General features: G+C 44.4%; 1 protein-coding gene across 1 annotated transcript in view; it reads left to right on the top strand.

Annotated features, from left to right (window-relative positions):
- cux2b (cut-like homeobox 2b) overlaps positions 1 to 12813 on the top strand; it is a gene marked incomplete at its 3' end in the record, with an annotated part of 159122 nt that overhangs the window by 47980 nt on the left and 98329 nt on the right. The window contains exons 2-3 of the mRNA XM_084307940.1: positions 3934 to 4044; positions 6155 to 6202. Coding sequence (XP_084164066.1) covers positions 3934 to 4044; positions 6155 to 6202 — 159 coding nt within the window. The remainder of the gene's footprint in view (positions 1 to 3933; positions 4045 to 6154; positions 6203 to 12813) is intronic.

Raw genomic sequence — 12813 nt, 5'->3', positions numbered from 1 at the left:
TGTAAAGGAATGTGAATCACTACCCACTTTCAAAAGCACTCTCAAAGAACACCTACGGGAGACTGCAATTCGAAACTGGCCCCTACAAATGTCCTAACCCAGTTGTACAGTAAATTACCAAGTATGGCTTTGTCAGTATTCCAATGTACAGTGTACAGTGTCCCCCCCCCACCCCCTACCCAACCCCCCCCCCCCCTCTACCTCCAATGTACAGTCCCCCCCCCCCCAACCCCGCCACCCAACCCCACCCCACCTACCCAACCTCCTCCAATGTACAGTTTCTACGTCAAATGTATATACACTCTTTTCTGGACACTTTTTGTATCACAAACAGTACTGTATTTGCAAATCTGGTATGTCATAAATGTATAGATGTAGCAGTACTGTCTATCTGTATGTTGTGTGTGTCATATATGTTCTAGATCATCTTTAAGTCATATCTACTATCTATTATCTACTATGTTACTATTTTCTGAAAAGCCATATCATTGACTTAGAATCCACTAGTACTGATGTAGCCGGTTCAAATTGGCTTGCCCTGAACGAGTCTCGAACCCGGGTTGGCCACACCGCGGGTGACATCACAGACCGCTATACCAAGAGGTGAATTCACTTCTTGGTAACGTGTCTATGCCTTTTAATGGGGAGTGAGTTTAACTCGCAGTACCGCTACGTGCCACAGTCACTTCACAACACTTGAAGTCCATCGTGACTGTGGATATACTCACGGTACCTCTGTTACACTCACCCCCCTAAACTCACTCACCCAGAGCCCCACGTTGGGCGCCACGTGTAGCCAGTTCGAATTGGCTTGCCCTGAGCGAGTCACAGACTGCTATACCAAGAGGTGAATTCACTTCTTTGTAACGTGTCTGTATGCCTTTTAACACATTCGGCGCCAGACCCCAGATATCCTGGGTTAACTCGCCATGCGTTGGGCGCCAGACCCGAGCTTTCTCGGGTTTTGGTCGTTTATTCCTTTATTCGATATTTTTATTCTAGGGAATGAGTCTCAGGTCGCCAAAGTGCAATACCGGCCGCATCTAGCTAGACGGTGGTATTGAGCACCCTTTGTAACCTTGTACCTTGGCCTGTGTAATGGCCAAACGTCTCCTGCTTCATGTTCCATTGAAGCTCGTCAAATATCCCCGATCCATATGTTGTGGTGGATTATGCCGTGGACCAAATGGACATTGGATGTACCAGATGGCGATCAAACAATTGGAATATTATTTTTGGAATACTCCCGATCACAGGTAAGAACGATCTGACGTAAATTTTTGCTTGATCCTGCAATGCTTTTATACCAATCGGGCTGATAAGCGTTTTTAGTGTTCAATACGAATGCCATTACTGACAATCAAATAATCAGAAACGTGTACAGGCAAGAAACGGCAACGTCTATAGTGGAATTGACGTATAGGGCTTTGTCAGTATTCCAATGTACAGTGTACAGTGTCCCCCCCCACCCCCTACCCAACCCCCCCCCCCCCCCTCTACCTCCAATGTACAGTCCCCCCCCCCCACCCCCGCCACCCAACCCCACCCCACCTACCCAACCTCCTCCAATGTACAGTTTCTACGTCAAATGTATATACACTCTTTTCTGGACACTTTTTGTATCACAAACAGTACTGTATTTGCAAATCTGGTATGTCATAAATGTATAGATGTAAAGAAACGGCAACGTCTATAGTGGAATTGACGTATAGGGCTATAACTCAGCATTTCATGAATTACCCTAGACCGCTCTAAAACCATACTTTATATTCACCACGGTATAACACAGGAACATATGGATGGAAACATTTATTATTTTTCACATATTGAACGATAGATAGGTGATGTCAAATGGGCCATAGTATTGTATCCATAGCTATAATATAGAATATAGTTATAGCTCTACAAACAAGGTGACGCACTCCTATCGTTTAAAGCGCGGCCTAGCTACAGCGGGCCCCGACTAATAGCTGGCGCAGAATGAGTTAAGGGGGAGTGCGTTTAACACGCAGTACCGCTACATGCCACAGTCACTTGAACTTCACAACACTTGAAGTCCATCGTGACTGTGGATATACTCGCGGTACCTCCGTTACACTGACAGTATGCCTTCTGTAATGGTATAAAAGACCCATGTATTTTCTTGTTTGTGGCACACAACTCCTCGTGCTCCTCAGGCTGAGTATATTGGTGTCCACAGCTGTGTATACTTAATATTGTTTATTCACTCTGGAATAAAAACCCTGAAAGACTAATTCTCTTCCTCGTCTTTTAAGGTCAATTAAAGAACACCACAATTGCCCGTTGGATGAATAAGCCTAGCTGCCTTGCTTAAGTGCACTTGCTAAAGAGTCTGGAATAGAGCTGCAGTGATGTGGCATCTTGGTGACAGCGTAGCGGTTTGTCTCTCGGTGGACACATTGTCCTTCTAACGCCTGCCGTTATCTCACCATTTCCTGAACCAGCGACCTTCCAATTATTGGCCCACTTCTCTAATGGCGAATCTGCAGCTGCCCCACGAGGCTATTTCTATTGGAGTTTTCATCCCTTGGTTTTCTTTTTTTCCCCTCATGTGATAATTTATTAAATTGCCTTTAAGTAAGACTGGAGATTAATTAAAACACAGTCAATTTAATTTTCCAGCGTCATATATAAATTCAGGCTGGTAATTGAATCCCCTACTCCACTTTCATATTGTATCCCAGCAGTTACAAGGGAAAAACCCTCATCAATTACCAAGGATCACAGACAAGATGAGAGGAGTTTAAACTACAGTTGTCTGTGCAAATGCTACTTGGTACAAGGGGAGAGTTTGAATCTGTTTTTCTTTTCTTTTTTCCCCCTCTGTTTGCTGAAAGAGCTGGGAATTGGATGACTGATCAATACTATTGGATTTGCGGAAGGCATGCGGCGCAGCTAAGTCCAGTGTGAATGCATGGTTCTGGTGAAGGGATTTGTGGATGTCATGCAGTACAGCTGAGTCCAGCGTGAATGCATGGTTCTGGTGAAGGGCCAACCACACTGACAGCTTTGAATAGCAGATCAGGCATGTTGCTACGGGTGGAGGAGGAGTTCAAATTCTTAAAACATGCACATATCAACAACAAATTTATATACAGGGGGATTAATTGAGTAGCGATCCGGCGGCTTTTGTTATACCGAAGGGGTAATTTGGTGAAAGCTATGGACACTACCTTCACGTATTGAAAATCTATGGGGGATCAATATATAGATTGGTGGAGGCGATGGGAGAGAGGGATAAGAAATGAGGGCGAGACTGAAAATAGATTTGACCCTTGGTAATTATGGTAGCAGTTGTGTTTGAATCTTGGTCTTCTTGGTCGGGCTTAAAATCACCTCATGCCAGAAGGAAGCTATATTTGTTTGTAAGGGTGTTTGTCTGGTTATTGGGTCACTCCACGTGACTCTACCTTTTCTCTCTCTCTCTCTCTCTCTCTCTCTCTCTCTCTCTCTCTCTCTCTCCTCTCTCTCTCTCTCTCTCTCTCTCTCTCTCTCTCTCTCTCTCACTCACACACTCACTCTCACTCGCTCACTCTCGTTCTCTTTCCCTGTCTCTACCCCCTCCCTCTCTCTATCCACTCTCTCACTGGCGCTCCATAGCCGTTGCAAGCGTATTGATTATTTCAAATACTGATTATCTAAAAGGCCTTCTGCTACTGTAGGCATTGGATTTATTTTGGCTTAATTATTTATGGGCCAGGGCTTGCAGTAAGTATTACAGCTGTAAGATCATGAAGGATTACATTGTTAATATTCAGCAGTGTATTTTTATTTATGTTCACTCTAAGCTTTACTGTATGAGTGTTGGCAGGCTCCCCTAAGTGCTGTCTCTCTCTTCTCCCCTCTCGCACTCTCTCTTTCTTTTCCCTCGTCCTCCTTTCTTCTCTCTCGCTTCTTTGTTGGTTTTTATAGAGGGAGCTAAACTCTGTGGCGTCTGAACTGGCGGGCCGACAGGAGGAGAGCGAGCATTCCCACAAGCACCTGGTGGAGCTGAGCAGGGAGTTCAAGAGAAACGTCCCAGAGGTGAGTCCACCCCCCACCCCCTGACCCCCCACCCCCCCTGACCCCCCACCCCCACCCCACTGTGTCACTCTCCTCGTCTCTATACTCCAGTAACTATGCTGACTGGCCCCATCACCGCCAGAGCTCGAGCCCCCCTCCACGTACCTTTGTACCGGGAAAAATAATGAGCATTAGTGTATTATTGGTTGGTGGAGCTTTGAGAAGACAACAGTGTCAGCCCCACATGCTGCAGCACCTCTGTTAATGTTCAACCCTTTCACTACCACACTACAGAAGGTTAACCCTTTCACTACCACACTACAGACTCTTAACCGTCTGTAGTGTGGTAGTGAAAGGGTTAACCTTCTGTAGTGTGGTTGTGAAAGGGTTAACCATTTTGCCGTGTGGCAGTGAAAGGGTTAACCTTCTGTATTGTCGCAGTGAAATCGTTAACCATTTGGTAGTGAATGGGTTAAAGGTTGAGGCCCTGTGGTGTATAGCAGCCTGTGGCTGAGAGGACGGGACGTCCACTGTCTCACTGGGCAGAGGCTGCCTAATAGTGCCTGTAGACCTGGCAAGTGAGGTTCCACCTGTGATTTTCTTCCATTGTGTTCACCCATTGAAGATCAAAACTATAAATATTATAGCCAAACCGTAGTGTGTAGGTTCATAATATTTGATGAAGGTATAGTTTATTTAATTGTATTGTTTATACGGTATTTAAGATAATTTATACTGTGATGTAAAGGTAAATGTTTTAACTTAATCTTTGAGAAAATGTGTTTTATATCGCAATCTTTATTCATTTCCATGGTAACTACTACAGTACCCATAAGCAAAAATAAGCCATGCCAATCTTCGACCAATCACAAAAGCGCAACAACTCTGACATGGTAATCACCAGTATATCATTTGACTCTTTTGGTTTCGTAACTTTGTCCTCTCAGCTCCGCAGCGTTCACTCCCTGTCTCAAACCCTGCCCCTTTTCTTGATCCTCCAATCACAGCTGTCGCTTACCTCGGACAAACTTGGTTTGTCCGAGGTAAGCGACAGTTGTGATTGGAGGATCAAGAAAAGAGGGCAGGGTTTGAGACAGGTCCATTAATGCTTTACTGGAAGATGTAATTTTGCATTAGGTACACATTTCCAAAGAATCCCCACTTGTTTTTCTCAAATGTAAAAACTCAGATCTAATTTAATTATACTCAACACTGCTCCCCGCTAAATGTCAGACCAATTGAATAAGTGGAACCATATAAATCCACTACCTTGAGAAACTCCTGTGGTAAAAGACCATAGGCAAACATTTGTCCGGAACCAGGCGGGTCTTGAAACTCCCCAGGTCTGTCCCAGGCTGTGTGAGTGAATAGTGTGGTGTGTGTGCCTGTAATATTGTCGGTAAAATGCAGGTGCATAAGACGGGATCAGGCTGTCACCACTGGTAGCCCAATCGCCTTACCCTGAGTCTCTGGGAGTTAGACAGAAGTTTGGAGTCTGAGCCGTTACGGAAGGATGGGAAGCTTTTCAAACGTGCCTATTCCTGAAAACCCTCAGCTTCAGACACTCTTGCCCTCACCCCTTCCATCCTCCCTCCCTACCTTCCTCCACCACTCCACTCACTCACTCACTCACTCACTCACTCACTCCACTCACTCACTCACTCACTCACTCACTCACTCACTCACTCACTCACTCACTCACTCACTCACTCACTCACTCACTCACTCACTCACTCACTCACTCACTCACTCACTCACTCACTCACTCACTCACTCACTCACTCACTCACTCACTCACTCACTCACTCACTCACATTTTCAGCCATGTTGTTCATGAGGCTGTTTTTTTCCTCACTGGAGCAACTCCTTCTCCAAACAGGTGCAGCTACCAAGGCTAATACTGTAAATGTAGGCTAAGTCATCAGTCAGCCATCCAATGGGAGATGGGGGTACGGCGCATGCTCAGATTGTGCTGTGTGTGTCTGGGGACCAAATTTAATGGTAATGCGGCCAAATTGTAAATGTGCATGTGTTATACTCCAATGAAATGATGTAATATGACGGTGTGACATCTCCTCCATTTACCCTCCTTAAAATACTGAGCCTCTGTTTTTTTCTTTATTGCACACAGGAAGTCCGGGAGATGGTGGCTCCTGTCCTCAAGAGTTTCCAAGCCCAGGTGAGTTTTTCTCTTTGAGAAAATGGTTTATACACTAATGCTACTATAAACCGTGACCAACTATAATTGTACGCTGAATTATTCAAGAAATACAGATTGTAAAATCTCTGCACCAAAACCACCAACAATGATGAAAAACAACACTTCAAAGTTCAACACTTCAAACAACAATTCAAATGAGCAATTGCAACTTCTCAAAATGAGTCACATTACATAAGATACTGTACTTCACAAGTAATATTCTGAAACCAGTATATAGTTTTAGTGCCTTCAACTTGTCTATACCATGCTATCCTGATACATGATCTATGTTGTCATTATACCATGTGTATAGTTGAGATCCCACCGTTACTGGAAGGAGTGATTGGATAGATAGTGATGGGCTGGGAATCCATGGCATACTTACTGCTTATCTGCTTTTTATTTTTATTTTTATTAAATTAAAATTATTGTTATATATTTATTAAGTAGCATCTATCTGCCATTAGGTCAGTGGTACTCACACCATGCAGCATCTAGCTGCCATTAGGTCAGTGGTACTCACACCATGTAGCATCTATCTGCCATTAGATCAGTGGTACTCACACCATGTAGCATCTATCTGCCATTAGGTCAGTGGTACTCACACCATGTAGCATCTAGCTGCCATTAGATCAGTGGTACTCACACCATGTAGCATCTAGCTGCCATTAGGTCAGTGGTACTCACACCATGTAGCATCTAGCTGCCATTAGGTCAGTGGTACTCACACCATGTAGCATCTATCTGCCATTAGGTCAGTGGTACTCACACCATGTAGCATCTACAGTAGCTGCCATTAGGTCAGTGGTACTCACCATGTAGCATCTATCTGCCATTAGGTCAGTGGTACTCACACCATGTAGCATCTATCTGCCATTAGATCAGTGGTACTCACACCATGCAGCATCTATCTGTCATTAGATCAGTGGTACTCACACCATGCAGCATCTATCTGCCATTAGATCAGTGGTACTCACACCATGCAGCATCTATCTGCCATTAGGTCAGTGGTACTCACACCATGTAGCATCTATCTGCCATTAGGTCAGTGGTACTCACACCATGTAGCATCTAGCTGCCATTAGATCAGTGGTACTCACACCATGTAGCATCTAGCTGCCATTAGGTCAGTGGTACTCACACCATGTAGCATCTAGCTGCCATTAGGTCAGTGGTACTCACACCATGTAGCATCTATCTGCCATTAGGTCAGTGGTACTCACACCATGTAGCATCTACAGTAGCTGCCATTAGGTCAGTGGTACTCACACCATGCAGCATCTATCTGCCATTAGATCAGTGGTACTCACACCATGCAGCATCTATCTGCCATTAGGTCAGTGGTACTCACACCATGCAGCATCTATCTGCCATTAGATCAGTGGTACACACACCATTTAGCATCTATCTGCCATTAGATCAGTGGTACACACACCATTTAGCATCTATCTGCCATTAGATCAGTGGTACACACACCATTTAGCATCTATCTGCCATTAGATCAGTGGTACTCACACCATGTAGCATCTATCTGCCATTAGGTCAGTGGTACTCACACCATGCAGCATCTATCTGCCATTAGATCAGTGGTACTCACACCATTTAGCATCTATCTGCCATTAGATACTCACACAGTATCTCACAAGCTGCATGCAGCTCTTTGATGACTATGTTGTGGCTCTTGAAGTAGTCTCCAATTTAGATTATTTTTGGAAAAGGTTTTTAAACAGGTATTTCAAAATATTTTGCCCATGATATTTTCAGGCAGTGATGAACTTAATTTCTCTTTAGTTACAACCACTGACCTATGAAAATCTGACGCCCACTCCCTCTCCTTTCCCTACAAAAATGTATCCCAGCTCTGCATCTGTGTGCACTCATTGTGTCAGTGGAAAGCTAACGTGAAGCTAAAATGGCAAAAATAAATCATAAAAATGCAGCTACGAAGAAGAGTAGGCTACAGGACATTCAAAGATGAGTTTCATTTGTCTGCTTTGTGAATACTTATAGCATATACCTTTGTGTGCATGTGTGTGTGTGTGTGTGTGTGTGTGTGTGTGTGTGTGTGTGTGTGTGTGTGTGTGTGTGTGTGTGTGTGTGTGTGTGTGTGTGTGTGTGTGTGTGTGTGTGTGTGTGTGTGTGTGTGTGTGTGTGTGTGTGTGTGTGTGTGTGTCTGTCTGTCTGTCCAACCTGGGGGAGAGAGAATCTAAAGCTGTGGACTTTGTGGTGATCAGGCTGTCTGTATCCTACTACATTCTATTATATGATTATGGACATTACTACAGTTGTTTTGGACTTTACATACATATACTTTGTGATGATGGGCTGTCTGTAACCTAGGCTACTACAGGGACACTTAAGGCATTTGAATTGCCAGGGGAACAAATTAATGACAATAATTATACACTGCTTGTGATCTTGCTATATGTATCAATAGTTAAGGTTGCCATGATAATAGTAATAAATTACAATAGTCTACTGGTATAGCATGCAGTACATGATTATGCTTTTTCATAGCATGTAAATCAGTGGTTGAGGAACGGGGTTTTGTAATGTGGCTGTTTCCAAAAGATTTTTTTGTCAATGTGGCTCCTGAGTTGGCCAAGTCTGAGTACCACAGCATTAGATGATAAGATATCTAGCTTCTCATATTTTCTTGGCTGAGACAAGCCCTCATTTCCTGTTGGGATGGTGCATTCAGTGTGCCCTCTCTGACGTAGCCATATTGAAAAAGTCATCTGATACCTACCAAGGCTCTGCTCTAGCCATTAAACCAAGGTCATAAATCACATTTGTGAGCTGCGCTATGGTCTGCAAAGCAGAGGCTTATGGAAATGATACCACAAATATGTTTCCAGTCTCACTCTCCCCTCTAAACGTATCATTTAACACTAACCTGAAAGCCCACTAAACATGAGATGATGAGACACATTGCATGGATTATGTAGTTCTTATGGAGGTGATTATTGGCAACTTGTTTTTAATGGTTTATAATTGACTATGCCCAAGCAACAGTTTTCCGTGGCTTGAGTTATCATATTCAATACTGCGCTCTGCAATTATAAGCTTGATTCCTCTGTGCTAATTAAATTACTCCAACTGTAAAGTCACACAAATATCAAAAGCACCCTTCCGTATCTTTTGTGCAAACAGCAAACAGGGGACCCACAGGATTAATTTGAGGACTATTGATGTCTGACAACTGGGAGTCTGGAGATGGTTCATAGTAGATAAAATAGATGGATGATAATGAGCGATGATGTTTTTGCTGCAGGCCTCTCTGGGCACCAACACCCTCTCTCTCATCTAACTTCCATAGGCTTTTTATTTTTTTTGACAGTTCTTTCCTAAGTCAACTTATGGTACAAGTAACTCAACTCATGGCATGAAACCCTCAGCTATACTTTTTGGAAAATGGGAGGAAAGTGCAGGTTTGCTGCTCTGTGCACACCTCTGGTGTTTCTGATACACTTTGACCTTATTGCTAATGTCAAACAGCTTGCGGAGGCTTGTGAACTTTACCCAGCGGTTGTCTGTGAGACCTTATTGTGTGTGTAAGCTATGGGACTTCTTACCAGCTGCCGTAGGGGGGGGGGGAGACGACGAACAAACTCACAGAGAAGGTGGAGTCGGATGCGCTTGTTTGGCTGTGTGTTTTGGGATCGACTGAAGCTCCCTCACAGCTGCACGGGTACAGGTGGCGAACAAGAAAAAAGTGTGCACGTGTGTGTGTATACGTGAGAAAGAACTGGGTCCCCGCTCCCCCGCCCCCCCTCCAGCCCACCTCCTCTAGTTCGGAGGCCCAGAGGAGTCCCTCTTGGTATTTGGACCCTCATCCTGCCACTTCTAAAAGCGAAGTCGGCTTCCTTTGAAGTGTTTGCGACATGACAGGTTCTCTTTTCCTTTCTTTTTCATTTCGACGTTCCCCACCCACTTTCCCTCTCTCTCCTCTCGTCCAATCTCGTCTTCTAATTATCGCTAACCAGGCGACTGATTAGAAACACGTTGCCGACCTAGTTTTTCAGAGGAAGCTCGGAGGAGGAGAAAGGGTTAATCCCAGAGCTGGTGGCTGTCATTGGTCGCTTTCCCTCCCTCTTCTCCTCTTTTTTTCCGTTCCTCTTTTCTTTCTTTCCCTGGAAGTTTGCTAATGAGGTCCCGTCAGAGCGCAGGAGAGGTGTTAATTTGGCCTTGTGAAGTAGGAAGGAGATTAAGGACAGTGAGGAGTTTACGGCTTAAAATACACTGCTGTCCTTATTAATCCGCAGGGCCCTGGGAGACCGGCGTTTTTTGGTTTTATAATGAACACTGTCTTTATAATGAAGGTAATTTTAATAAAAAAAGAACGAAAAAAAAGAATCACTGGGAAGACGAGGAGGACGGTACGTGTCTCTGTGGTCTCGGGCGCACCTTTGGGGGCTGAGGGATATGACAAGTTATTTCTCAGATAACTGATCACAGGAGAGAGCCCAGAGCCTGTCGGACCGCACCGTGTGTTCACACCACATTCCTCCACCATCTGAAGGAGCAGCGGGCAGACTGAGTCTCTCACCCAGCACAGGCTCCGCAACGCAATTTACACCTTCCTCGCACTTTAGAGTGTTACCTCCCCTCAGGCTTAACCTTTGTGGAAAAAAAAAAAAAAAAAACAGTGATGGATTTTGTTGAATATTTGTTGCCTGTGGATCCTATAGGGAGAAACAGATTCTTCATACGATGCATTCAGATGCTGCCTGTAGCGTTCTGGATGTCAGGCTCCCGAATTAACCAGTAATTTCTTTTTTATTCTCGCTTTCCTGATGTCGTTTTGGTGCTTTTCAGAAAAAGGAAAACAGCAGCATGGGTCCCTAATTACTGAAACTTGCTTTTACAATGATAATCCGTGGAGTAATTTAGCGTGTACAATGAGAGTTGTGGTGCTGGGTGCAGATGGATATTCTGATAAATAGTTTGTAACATGTAATTAGCAGCTCTTCCGGTTACATACCATTAACCCCTCGAGCTCAGGAATCATTATCGGCCTTCATTATCAGGCAGCAAGGTACAATTGAGCTGACTAGACATCAAAAACATCAAACGGCTATTAAAGCTGCTGCCGACTGGGGGTTGGTGGACACCTGTTTATGAGTCTAACTGTGCCATTTCTCCCCCCCCGGGTTGTGATGTGATGATGTGGGGGGAAGATATTTTTTTTTGTGTGTATGTTGTTTCTTGTTTTCCAACACTAAGAATACGCTTTAGCTGACTACTATACTTACAGCTCTCCAACTCAAAGCATTTGATGAGAGAGTTTGTCTAAAAATGGCTGCTGTTTTAGCATCCAGGTGCATATTTGACTATTGATCTCTCAGGTTCAGGTGGGAAAAAAACAGAAGCCGGTGGGGTATGTGTCCTGGTCGTTGTAAACTGCGACTCCTAGTCAAGTCAAGTCAAGTCAAGAGTTTTATTTGTCACGGCATACGGATATACAATGAAATGCGGGTGGTCTCCTACTGGTCGGTCTGGGCGCCTGTTCAGCAGGCAGGGGATCTGGGGGAAATAGTGTGAACCTCTGCACGCGTTACGTTCCCCCAGTGAAACTCCTCGCTGTCAAGTGAAAAAGAAGCGGCTGGCGACTCCACATTATATCGGAGGAGGCATGTGGTAGTTCTACACCCTCCCCAGGCCGACAGTGGGGCAATGTGCGCAACGACCAGGAAGGGAATTGGCATAACGACTAAATTGGGATGGGTGAAAAATACAGAAAAAGCCCAAAAATAAATAGAATTAGAAAAATATTTATATATTTGTAAGTAACTGAGATGGGATGCAGATCGTAGCTGTAAATTATCGTAATGGTTAGTTATCATTTCCATTCACCTGTTGTCCATAAAATCCTATCTAATTGTGTTTTTTACTCCCCACACCCAGTTCTGTATCCAAACTTGCTGATGATTTGACCGCTGTCCTGAACATTGAGCTCGGGATCCCTTTTTTTTCTGAAACCCGCCCAAAAGTACCAAGTCCTGTGCAGCTAGGTAGACAAACACGGCCTCTGATCATCCATCGAGAGGAGACCAGTCCTTCCTCCCTTTTTTTTGATTAATTCCTGAAGGAAATGATAATTCCTCTTGCATGTATGAATATGTTATGAATAGTGGGGATGAATCAAAGAGTAAAGGATGATAATTAATTATGGCGCTATGATAAAAGGCTGTGGGTGTTATGACGCAAGCTTCCTCCGTGTCATTATGAGAGGCTCCATAATTACCTTTTCTGCACGAGCCAGCGCTCCTGGCGGTGCCGGCGGTGCGAGTGGCGCGCACTGAGTGAGTCTAACGGTCATAAAGCTTTTCCCTGCCTAATTGTCTGTGGGGCTCTATGGCACTTTCATAGATGAGGGACTGCGCCGTTTGGAAAAATGCTCCGTGATGCTCCCGCTTTTCCAGCTCAATGAAGACAGATCTTCATCACAGCTACACCTTCTGGTTATTAGCTGCAGATTGGCTGACTGGATGGCTAACTTGGGAGGGTGGTGGTGTCGGAATTAGCAAGCAGCGGAGTCACCGTACAATAGGTATTCATGGGCTACAGTTACAGTATTAAAAGCTAAT

This window comes from Notolepis coatsorum (genome assembly GCF_963971535.1).
Source record: "Notolepis coatsorum genome assembly, chromosome: 1".
NCBI lineage: Eukaryota > Metazoa > Chordata > Actinopteri > Aulopiformes > Paralepididae > Notolepis > Notolepis coatsorum.
The sequence above is the reverse complement of the archived record's forward strand: the minus strand, read 5'-3'. Positions and strand labels throughout refer to the sequence as shown.